General features: G+C 28.5%; 1 protein-coding gene and 1 non-coding gene across 2 annotated transcripts; both read right to left on the bottom strand.

Moving 5' to 3' along the window:
- Window positions 1-1,506: 1,506 nt before the first annotated feature.
- TRNAT-AGU (transfer RNA threonine (anticodon AGU)) lies at window positions 1,507-1,580 on the bottom strand. Its single transcript has one exon. It is a non-coding gene; the product is annotated as a tRNA-Thr (tRNA).
- Window positions 1,581-5,517: 3,937 nt separating this feature from the next.
- Window positions 5,518-8,964, bottom strand: LOC145032630 (uncharacterized). The gene is made up of 7 exons (XM_078981506.1): window positions 8,759-8,964; window positions 8,397-8,631; window positions 7,623-7,831; window positions 7,225-7,426; window positions 7,053-7,138; window positions 6,827-6,918; window positions 5,518-6,110 (listed from the first exon to the last, which is right to left on the bottom strand). Exons 2-7 carry the CDS (start codon window positions 8,628-8,630, stop codon window positions 5,884-5,886), a joined length of 1,050 nt encoding a protein of 349 aa, XP_078837632.1. The 5' UTR covers window position 8,631; window positions 8,759-8,964; the 3' UTR covers window positions 5,518-5,883.
- Window positions 8,965-12,165: the final 3,201 nt, after the last annotated feature.

Here is a 12,165-nt window from a genome sequence, read left to right as displayed (position 1 = left end):
AACAAATATAAATTGCCTCGGTTCTGTTTTACTTTTTAATTATTTGATTGCATTTTTTTATGTTAATTTTTTTCCAAATTTATTTTCCTTGATTTAACTAATGGCATTTTCGGATTTACAGTTTGAAAAAAGATGGCATTTTCCTAAATTAAAAATCACAGCAACAATTATACCGACAATGCCCCTGCAAATCACTAATAGATAACATAACAATTAGTAATGTTAATGTAGATATCTTGAAGTTGTACTGCTAAATGGTCATTTATTCATCTAAATTTATACGTAAATAGAGAAAGTAATAAGAATTAAATCATAAATTACTTTAAAGTAACAGCTTTAGATCTGAAGAAGAATAATCATTTTATTTAATGAAAATGAAGTTTTCATGTTCATTAGTTTTTTCGTCATCATCTACATTCATATGTAAATAGAAAAAATAATAATAATTGACATCATAAATTAGTTTTAATTTAACAGCAAATCAAAGTAAATGTAACAGTAAAACAAAAAAAACATATTGTAATAGTTAAAGCTTCAGTTCTGAAGAAGAGTTATTTTTAAAGAAAATCAAGTTCTCATTTTTATTACTAATTTCGTATTTTGTTATCATTTTCATTACTATTTACGTCTTTTAAACTGAAAAGGTAGAAGAAGATGATGATTAAGAAGAATTAGGAAAAAGAAGAAGAAGAACATCACTAATAAAATGAGAAAATGATAGAAACTGATAAATCAGACCATTAAGAGCATAGAAATATTAGTAATCCTGATATTTTAATACACTAACCTGATATTTGATTTTTGAAGCGTTGCAGAATCAAGAAGAATGAAGAACAATACGTTTGCAAATATTTCTATGGAGCAGAATTTTTATGGAGTAGAATGGTAAAAAGAAAAGAACCGTATGAATGGTATTTACGTTTGAAAAGTTTTTATGAATCAATAAGAATTAAGAAGATTACGTTTGCAAAGAATAATATTGCAGATTTTTAGGGATTTAATTTGCAATCATAATAAACAAACTTTCAAAAATAATCGGTTTTTTCGAATCTGAATATTGATGAACCTTTTTTTTCAATGTATTTCCATATCTTTTATTCATTTAAAATTTTTGGTTGAATATTTTGAAAGGATTTGTTTGCAGATTTTTCCGGAATTATTGCATTATTTCCATATCTTTTATTCATTAAAATTTTTTGGTTGAATATTTTGAAAGGATTTGTTTGCAGATTTTTCCGGAATTATTGCATTTGGATTGAATGGCATTTACGTAAATATAGATGAATAAAATGAGCGGAAAAACTCTATTTTGGGGATCTTATAGATTGACACGTGGCAAAGTTCTACTTATTTATTAGAATTAGGATTTTTTTTTTTTTTTAAATGTTCATTAATCATGCAAGGTTCTTAATTATAGATCTCTATAAATAAAATTATGATCATATTTAAGATGTACCCCTAAGAAATGGGTCAAAATCCGAAATTCTTGAAGAAAATTAAAATATATGCTCTCGTTGAGAGTCGAACTCAAGACCTCCCGCTTACTAAACGGGTGCTCTAACCAACTGAGCTACGAGAGCTTCGATGTGTTTGCTTTACCACATTATAATAATATTAAATGTCGTCTATAATTAACACTCTGTACCTACAACCAGAGTGAATTTTGTACAAAATCTTTTAATAGATGTTTTTTAGTTTACTGTTTATAGATCCATTTCAAAATTAATAATCTATTTTTTATTTCTTTAAAACAGTAATTTTATTAAGGCATCACCAAAGTAACTAAAATACGACAATAATTCTTTATTTATTTACATTAGTTATAATTTCTTTTTATTGAGAGAGAGAGACAATTGGGGGGGGGGGGGGGATTCCTTATTTATAATGTACTCCAGTTTATTTTTAATTTCACACGGTAACAAATACTTTTAAATTTATGAATTGCAAATAAATCAATAAAACAAAGTGATACTTATTTTGGCATGGCAATGGTAATAAACACTTTTTGAAAAGTTATTTTGTTTTAACTTATTATTAATTTTTTATTAAGATTGAAACAAAATTACACTTTTACCTTTAATTTAAAGAAAACAAAAGAGTCAATAATATGTAAGATGTCGTTTACGATTATTTATACATATAAGCATAAATTTTTAAATACTAAAAAACAATTTATCAATTTATTTCATTTCGATAGCATTTAAGCAAACTAAAACATTTTTTTTTCTTTCTAAAACTTCGTTTTCATATTGGATAACAACTAAACACTTCCATGTATATTGGTTACAATACTTTGTATTGATACAAAGAATATAAGCCCTATGCATTTTATATTTACTTAGAAATTGCCCCCCTCTCCGCTTCGAGGGGTTCGCAGACAATGTTTTGCTTACTACATTTTAGTCACAAAAAAGAAAATTATTATTAATCATTTTATCGTTTTGTATGCATGGTTTCCAGGGGCATGAAAATTGCTGACATATAAAAGTCAATGGACAAAACCTACAAACATGACAATATACAAAAGTTGAAGGGGTGGAAATAGTCGTTGTCCACGTTTGAGGGGTAAAAGTGACATTTTACAAAGTAAATGAGTGGAAAGTACCATTATACAAAGCAAGGAGTGTAAAGCGCCATTATGCAATATAAAGAGGAGGAAATGCCAATATACGAAAGTCTAGGGACCAAATATGCCAATATAAGAGACTTTTATGGCCAAAGTATGAAATAAGAAAGTATATTTGTGGTCAAAGTGTAAAATATGAAACTTTTGTGGCTATATTATAAAACACAAACTATACTATAAATTATGTTCATCATTTTATCATTTTGTGTACATGGTACATATGAAAGTTTAGGGACAATATGTCATTTCATTTATGTTTACTTCGATGGATTCTCTTCATTGTACAATATATTATTATTTACCGGAAAAAAAAATAGTTAGATACCATAGGTAGAAAATATTTCAACACTTCGAATAACCACTTGACGTTGACACTTTGGACAGGTATATCTATCCCATTCTTCGGACGTCACCTCTATATTTTTTGGAGTATGTTATGACTCAGATGGGCAAATAAAACAAGACATGCCAGTGCAAACATGACAATATATAAAAGTTGAAGGGGTGGAAATTGTCGTTGTTCAAATTTATGAGGGTAAAAGCGACATTTTACAATGCAAAGGGATGGAAAGTGCCATTCTACAAAGTAGAGAGTGTAAAATGTCATTCTACAGAATAAGGGAGAGGAAATGCCAATTAATATATAAAAATCTAGATATAAAATCTGCCAACATAAGAAACTTTTATGGCCAAAAGTATGAAATAAGAAAATAGATTTGTGCTCAAAATGTAAAATAAAAAACTTTTGTGCCCTTATTATGAAAACACAAACTATATTATTTATTAGGGCTGTTTTTTTATTATATATAATAATTAAATGTAAAAAAGGTACGATAATCAACCATAAGTATTTGCAATTTTATCTTTATAAAGTTTTAGTTAATAGACCTTAAAATGGTTTAATGTTTATATATTAAACCAAATATTGATGAAATAGTTCAACGAAAGTAAAGCTATTTCTAAACAAATGACTTGATAAGACAATAACTCATGCCATATGTACATATTTAGTTAAAGTTTTATTTTGTATATCACTGATTAAATTCTTTATTGTTGTTCAAAACCTATAGTTTTGACCAAGTATTGCAGGTTATATTATTATCTTGCTGATTAGGAAAAAAAATATATGGTATTTAGGTGGAAGTTGAGTGGATAAGAAACAATTTCTCTTATACTTACCCTTTTTTCTTATGAAAACTACTTAGGACTCTGAATTTATCATTAAACTCTATATTGGTGTTCAAATCTAAGTATAGTTTCTCCAAGTAAGAGTGAAATAATGAATATAATTACATCAATTCCATTTTAACTTCTTATATGTGATGTTACTACGAAGGTACACTCATACGAAAGCATCTAGTGTACTTCTACCCCGTTAAAGTGAGAGATGTGGATTTTAGTTCTATAGGATATACAAATTTTATCTCATTTCTTGAAAAGCCGACTAAAAAGAGACGAAATGATGTTTATTTACGCTTTTACAGATAATTTTTGGTAGATGGGTTAAAGATTTTAAATGATGGTAATTGTAAGGCATTTCTTGAATCTACACATGTTAATGATGGTAGAATTAGTGTTCATAGTGATCACTACAACAAATCACTATTTGACTAGATTGAGGAGGAAAAGTAAAAAATATGAAAATAAAGATAATGAAGATCAGAACTTTGATTAGGATGTCTATTAAAATCTATCTGAAAATCTGTTATGTGATCATGAAGAGGAACCTGAAGTGGGACGTAATGTTGAAAGTTCATGTGGATTCAGGTTGAACTGAATTCGGGTGTAATGTTGAATAACACTACTCAACATGTACATAAGTGGAACACGTTGTGGATATGCCTTAAGTTTTAAAGAGGTTTAAGAGTTTTTTTTTTTTTTTTTTTTTTTTTTTTTTAATCTATCACCAAGATTGGGATAAGTAAGAAAGTTGTACTAAAGGATGAAAGTGAAAGCACTCAACAAAAGCTAGTGAACTTAGAATGATGTAGGAATCATTAATGTCAAGACAAACCAATAGTATTTTGTATATGTTTATGCATAACTTTTGATACATCTAGGTAACTAAAAGTTTTGTACAAGTTCATATGATACATCTACAGATAACATATACAACTTTTGTATATGTTTTATATTTATGTTTTGAATAACTTTATGCCATGGAAGTGGGAAACGTTTGTATTGTTCATTACAACTTTTGATGCAGATATCCGTTAAAGATATTTCATATATTTCCATTAAACAACATTGCAAACTGTCGATAATCAAAATTTTGTTACAATATTACAAATAATGATATTAAGTCCCATAGATCAATAACCAAAATATCAATATTACTGACTATTAATAAATTAGCTTAATTACATACATAACAAACAACACAATTGGAACATCTTTGTGAGTTAACAACTTTTCTTTGATTAACTCCAAATTCTTTTCTAACACCAAAAGATCTCTCATCCTTTTTCATCATGTAAATGTTTAGTTTATTTTCCAATTAAGCAATTTTCAACGCAAAATTACATGCTTCTTTCCATATTTCTTTTACGTCTTCAGCTTCTTAATGAAATCAACTAGGGTATCATGATACCAATGCTTTGTTATTTATAGATTCACCCGTTCCTATTTTTTCTCTTTAGATTCTTCTTAAATGAAAAAAAGTTAGATAAAGAATACAATTATTCTTTAGATTCTTCAGAAAAACCCAATAAAACCTTTTTTTTTTTTTTTGGTCTAGAAAAACGATTGTTGTAACTTATTTCAAAAGTCACACACATAGACATGACACATACAAAAGATAGATAGCGATTTTAAAAAAGTTAAATCATAGTGTCCACATAAAAGCACCAAATGAGACACGATTTTTAAGATGACACTCAAAAACAAAAACATGATGTAACAAGGGTAGCATTTCAGCAATTAGATAAAAACCATAAGATAAAAAAACATCCTACAAAAAGTTTCAAATCATTCTAGAGAGCAATTTACAATTTTTACTGCACAAAGTACAAGTAACTACATCACTACTGCTCTCAAATCCCCCCAAAAAAAAGTCATATACCTTCAACAAAACCACCAAGTTATATGGGATTATGTATGTATCATCCAAAAGCCCAAAAAATGGACTCTAAAGTCTAACCTTTTAAAGTTTTAAAAACCTAAAAAAAAAAAAAAAAAAAGTCAGGTTTTTACCTGATGTGAACATCTATCTGTTTTGTTTTTAACTTTTAACACCTAGTTTACCCGGCTGCCAGCTGTCACTGTAAAAAAGCACGGGTTTTAAAATGCATGAAATCAGGGTGGAATACACCCAACATGCGAAGCCAATTGTCTGTTGAATGTATGAGAGAGTTGACTTTTTCAACTGCATGAACATTTGGAATCCAGTCACAACTCCTGAACTTGTAAACAGAAAATCCAAAAATTGGCAATGAAAGTTGTCCATGTCCATCTCCCTCATCATTTGAATTATCTCCATCCATGCCTATAATAAATTTGACAAAAAGATAAAGTTTTAACATGAACATCTATGTACATGTTAATGTGTTATGTTACCATATTAACAATAAAGAGTTGGTTATAATCTAGAAATATAACCAATTGAGGTTAAGAAATAACACCCAAAACCAAATGACAACGATTGTGAAAATCTAAAAAAAAAAGAGATATTTTGAAGAGTTTTTTAGGTTTTCGTGATCATTTTTTAAAAAAAATATGGAAACATCATCATTAACTTGTCATGGGAACTTAACGATTGCGAAAATCTAAAAAAAGCGTTGCGAAAATCTAATTATAGCAATTGGGAGCTTATCGACCAATGTGAAAATCTAAAAAAAAAAAAAAAATGTCCCATCTAAAATAAAAAAAATCTCCAAACAATTTTTTTAAGCTTCCATTTTTTTAACTATTTTGCAAAATGACATCAACTTAACGAAAAATCATGTCAACTTCCAAAAAACAAAATTCAAAAATATGATGTTAGAAAAAGCAATTGTGCAAATCCGCAACTTTTTTTCATGAAATAAGTGGTAATTTTGTGATAAATGTCGACAAGGTGGTCATTTGGTGTTTTACCCTTTACTCTTTTGGTCATTTTTCTGATTAACTCTATAATAAAACATTAAAATTTTAAAACCATAATTTACTTTCTATTACGATGTTTTAATAGAAAAAAAAAAAAAGGAAATAAGAAAAATATACCTTGTACGGGAGACGAGAGAGAATGATAGGTCAAGAAACAACTCTCAACTTCATGAAGAGATGGCCCGTGCGGTATTCTATATATCGGATACCTAAATAAAACAAAATTATCAAGTTCATAACCAAAAAAAAAACTGTAAAAATTTATAAAAAAAATATTAAAGATTATTATTTATTATGTATTTATATATTTATATATTTATATATTTATATATTTATATATTACCATGCAACAGAAAACCAACTCGATGGAGTCAAATCACAACTGCGGTAAGATCTTATCGCGGGAAACATTTTTGCAAGATCCGATACCTGTTAACATTTACAACAATTAAACTCTTTTTAACCATATTCGACAGGGGTAATTTGGTAATTTCATAATTTGTAATTCGACTTGCCTTGTCAACCAAAGGCCTACGATGAAAAGGTAAGATCTTCTCATAAAATTCATAAGCAAGAAGCCCATGTGGGCTTCTAAATTCATGTTCATCAAGCATAAGTTTATTAAAACTTTGTGCAACAGAATCAGGATTATTTTCAGCTGCCCCTCCTTCATAACTCCCATCACTACTACCAGAATCACTTTGCTCACCTGCCCTCCTGTAACAAAAAATTAAATAAAAAAATTAAGCGTATGTTAATTATAAGAAATGAAACGTTTTTTTTATATAACATTTATATCAAGAAAAATATGAAACCCTAGGGAAAAACATGTCGGAAAAAACGATTAATTACATGCAAGTATGGAAACTGGAATATGGTGGGAGTGGCAAAGTTGTAAATAAATGAGGTTTACCTTGAGTTTGTGAAAGGTGGAGATGGGTCTATGTATAGTTGAATAGCGGATATATAAGGGGTGTAGTATTGAACAACATAGTCTTTTTCATTTAATACAAGGGGAACACCAGCTCCATATGCACTCCATTCTGTGTAGGTTTCCCAAAGATCATCAAGAATGAAGTATGGTTGGTAATTTTCTTCGTTTCTCCATCCCTTTATGCTAGTCTACAGAGAAAATGAAAAGTTTAAGATTTTTTTTTTTTTTGGATAGATTTGATGATTTGGAAGATGAAATGATCCCTTTACTATGATATGGTTGATGATTTGATATGAATGTAACGTTTTTTTTTTTTGGAAATGTAAATGAACATTTCATGAATCGAGTTTATAATCGAAGCCTTTTCAAGATTTTGACAACAGGTTTTTGATTGACAGAAAAATTATTATCGAAAGAGACATATGAGTAATCGATAATTAATAGTTAATCAAAGCGTTAGCATTGTTTTAACCTAATGAAATTGAGTATAAAGCAAGCAAGAAAGTAAAACAAAAATTCGAATCAGTTCCAATAAAATAATTCTAACTTTCACGATTTCATCAATTACCCAAATTGAACATGAATAGAATAAATTATTTAATTTTGGAGTAGTATTTAACACGATTTCGAATTTAAAATTTCAAGAAGTGGTTCTACGTAGAAATTTCACATTTTGTCGATTGCCCAGATTATAAACAGTTACGAATTGGTGAAAAATAATTAGGGGTTTTTGTTTGAATTTTGTTTTTATACCTTGGGGAAATGCTGAGCAGTGACAATCGGAGTACTCATCTTCATGAACCGATCCAAATTGGACATCTCGACATTATGGCTACTGTTACTATTCAGAAAAGACTCCGATTGGTCTTCCTTTTGGGGGCTTACTTGCTTCTCTTCTTGACAGAACTCCGGCTGCTGATTGTGGCTTCTCATCGCCGGCGGAGTGTAGAATAAGGTCTGTGACCGATTCCGATCCAAAATCGACATTCTTCAAAACAAAAACAAAAATTACGCAACAAAGTTGGGGTTTTCGAATTTGAGCAGTGGTCACCAAAACCCAGATAGAATGTACATAAATAATAAATGTTTTTGCATGAATTGATGGGATACTTTACTTGATTGGAACTAAGCAATGGGTTTCTTAAGGTTTGTGATACGATCAAGGTTTTACGACAATCTTTTAGGGTTTTTGAAGAGAGAAAATCGGAGGATGGAGAGTGGTCTCTTGCAGACGTTACTTTGCCTTGACAATCGAAGGATGAAAGGAATAGACCGACTGGAAATGAGAGTGTAGCGTGACTACCATGCGCCTTGTTCCAATGGATTGTTTATTTGTTCATTATTATTTCACCTAACAAAATCTAATTCTATTCTGCAGATTGGTATAGTACATATTTAGTCCCTTAACTATATATTTGATATGCGGAATTAGTCCACGAAAACATATTGTGTATACTTTTGTACCAAATAGCTAGTTTTGCTTTATTATGGTCTCTCACACTAATGCTATAATGGTTTTCCGTTAAATAATAACACATGGATGTGTTTAAAGGAATTTATGTCAACTTTCTCTCTTCCCTTTTGATATGTCTTCACTCATTTGTTTTGTAATTAAATTCTAATGAAAAAGGTAATTGCTTGAAGTTGCTTGTAGAATCAAATTTCAATACCCCTTTTAGAAATGTTGGAGTGTATAGCAATAAACTTATCGGAATGAAAAATAATGTTTCAAACAATCCTAAGTAGGATTCATTCGATTTGTATAAAATGAAAATGAATTATACCATGATTATCGAGATGTTGATTGACCACAAAGTGTATTAATCATCATATTAAGACATTGGAAGAGAACATCAAGTACATATCCTACATAAACTTACTTGAAGCAGTGACTTTGTGATAGCATGAGAGAAATAATCGGTTTCACAAATCCGATTTTCCCTTTTGTATGGGTTAAAAACTATTACTCTTGTAGATATGTGTTGTTCTTTTACTTTCGATTTTTAATAGCAAGTAATGTATATGTATGATCATATAACTTTATTGATTTGTATATGATCATATAATTTCTTTGAAACATTAAACATTAACAGTGACAATCATGTGTTATGCGGTAACATATATTTTAACATAATGTTAAATATGTTATATATGATAAGAAGTAGCATGGTGGAAAATATGATTCTTTTTTACAGGTTTAAAGTTTAGAGTTTAAAGATGTATTTATTATTTATAATACATGTAATAAAAGATGTTTAAAACTTATTATGGTAGTTGATATATACTTTGGAGACGCTATTATGGACAACTTTTGTCGACGTTAGTGCTTATAACAACGTGAAAATCAAAACATAGCACATTTGGAAATTAAAAACTTGTTGTTATATCTTATTAGTTTGAAATAAAAAAGGAATAAACATATGGTATGTTCATTCTTCCTTTCTTATCACTATTCAAACATATTATCTTATAAGGCAATCTATTTCCCCAATACCAACCCCAAAGAAAGTTGAATACAAAATTAGATCATCTATAAAGAAAAGTTGTTGCACATGAGTTCAAGGATGGACATTATATATGCTCGATTGTTAGAAAATGTCATTGACGAAAAAAATAAGAATAAGAAACCTAAAGATGAAGACAACGTTGAGTATCTTTTCATCTTTTCATGGCAATGAGTTCGTAGCTAGCTCAAGGCGACAAATTTATCGGAAACCTAAATTGTAATTTTGATTCTAATAATAGCATATCTACCATTTATGAATCCAAGTCGATAATGATCAGTCATCTTGTGTTGTTATGTTTCATTAAACCTAGATCGCAACTTCTCTTCTTGGTGCATGTATTTTTTGAATTCTATATCTAGAAAATTAATGAGAAATTTATTGAAAAAAACACGATCGATGCACTAATTATTATTATTATTATTATTTTGCATGTACAAAAGAAGGTGATATATATTTAAGATTTTGTAACGTCCACATCAAGCACAACTAGTCTTTTACCTACTTTACAAATTAAGATTTTGTTTCATTGAATCCCATCAACAAATAAAAGTTCATTGGTAATATGTTGTTCACAATATTATCTTTGATTTAATTTATTAGCGTCCACATCAAGCACAACTAGTCTTTTACCTACTTTACAAATTAAGATTTTGTTTCATTGAATCCCATCAACAAATAAAAGTTCATTGGTAATATGTTGTTCACAATATTATCTTTGATTTAATTTATTAGCAACATGTTGTTGAAGACTGAATTAATTAGTTTTTTATCTTACTTAAAAAAAATTAAAATTCATGGATATGAATGATAGAAGAGTATGCAAGTAAAAAAGACATAATGCCCTTTAAATACCCATTTGTTGTTAATTATCCAACACAAATCATTGAAATTATGGTCAAAATAAAAATCAGTTTGATCATTTAGGGTTCAATATATAAAATAACTTCTAGATACACTTAAATTACAAATGTATAAATAGTCAATGGACGAGATATGTAAGTTTATTCAACAATATAAGATATGAAATAAGATTACGGTAATAGAAAGAAGGATACAAAAATATGTACCAGAAGATTTCTGTAATTGTTATATTATATATTTTCTTAAATTTATTATCTAATAGCATATCATGAATAAATGGGCATTAAATGCGGTAAAAATAGAAAATTGAAGTAGCATATCTGAATAAACAACTTTTTTAATGAATTAAAGTGGATTGACTCAACAGTCAACAATATTTATTATTTTCTTTTTCAGTTTTATAGTAATTCATTGTATCTTTAATAGGGGTGTAATTTTTTCGGGTTTCGGGTAATTCGGGTTTTTCATGTTAGAAAAATTACCCGTTACCCTACCCAAACTAAATTCGGGTAATTCGGGTTTGGGTAATTCGGGTATCGGATCGGGTTTGGGTAATTCGGGTATTACCCGAAATATATGATTTTTTTTTAATTTCACCTAAAAATAAATTTAATGAAATAAATACTTCGTGCTTTATTAGTTTTGTTTATATAAACAAACGAGACATAAACGAAGTTACTCAAGCTTTGAACATTGAGATTTTCTACTCAATAATACATGAGATATCAAGTATTTTTTTAACGACTTAATCTAATCTAATAAGATGTTAAAAAAACAAATACCTAAAGATCTTAATTTAAAAGTTTAAAATGTTTAAGATAAATGTAGTCATAAGTTTTGCAATGTTCTAAAGTTTCGTCAAGATAATGAGTTTGTTAGTTGTAATTAAAACTATAATAGAGAAAACAGGTAAGTTTTAAATAACGTGATGATGTATAAAAATTACTTTTAATATTGTTAGTTTCGTATTGTCATAATAAATATATTTATTTTTATAATAATGATATTAGTTTAAGCGTGATCAAATACCTGCTATATAGTACAAGCTTTACAAAAAAAATGAATTTTTAAAATAATTTGGGTAATTCGGGTATACCCGAAACCCAAAAAATGTACCCTTTACCCGACCCGAAAAAAAATCGGGTAACCCGATT

The sequence above is a fragment of the Lactuca saligna genome, chromosome 1 (assembly GCF_052625555.1).
Source record: "Lactuca saligna cultivar CGN05327 chromosome 1, ASM5262555v1, whole genome shotgun sequence".
Lineage (NCBI taxonomy): Eukaryota > Viridiplantae > Streptophyta > Magnoliopsida > Asterales > Asteraceae > Lactuca > Lactuca saligna.
Note: the sequence above shows the minus strand (reverse complement) of the source record. Positions and strands in the feature narration are given on the sequence as shown.

What these genes read in the sequence shown, in the direction of transcription:
- LOC145032630 (XM_078981506.1), bottom strand. Translation starts at nt 8,630, where the DNA reads ATGTCGATTTTGGATCGGAATCGGTCACAGACCTTATTCTACACTCCG. An exon ending in AGTTGGTTTTCTGTTGCATG is followed by an intron (nt 6,919 to 7,052) that starts GTAATATATAAA and finishes TGTTTTATTTAG; the next exon opens with GTATCCGATATATAGAATAC. An exon ending in TCTCTCGTCTCCCGTACAAG is followed by an intron (nt 6,111 to 6,826) that starts GTATATTTTTCT and finishes AATTTATTATAG; the next exon opens with GCATGGATGGAGATAATTCA.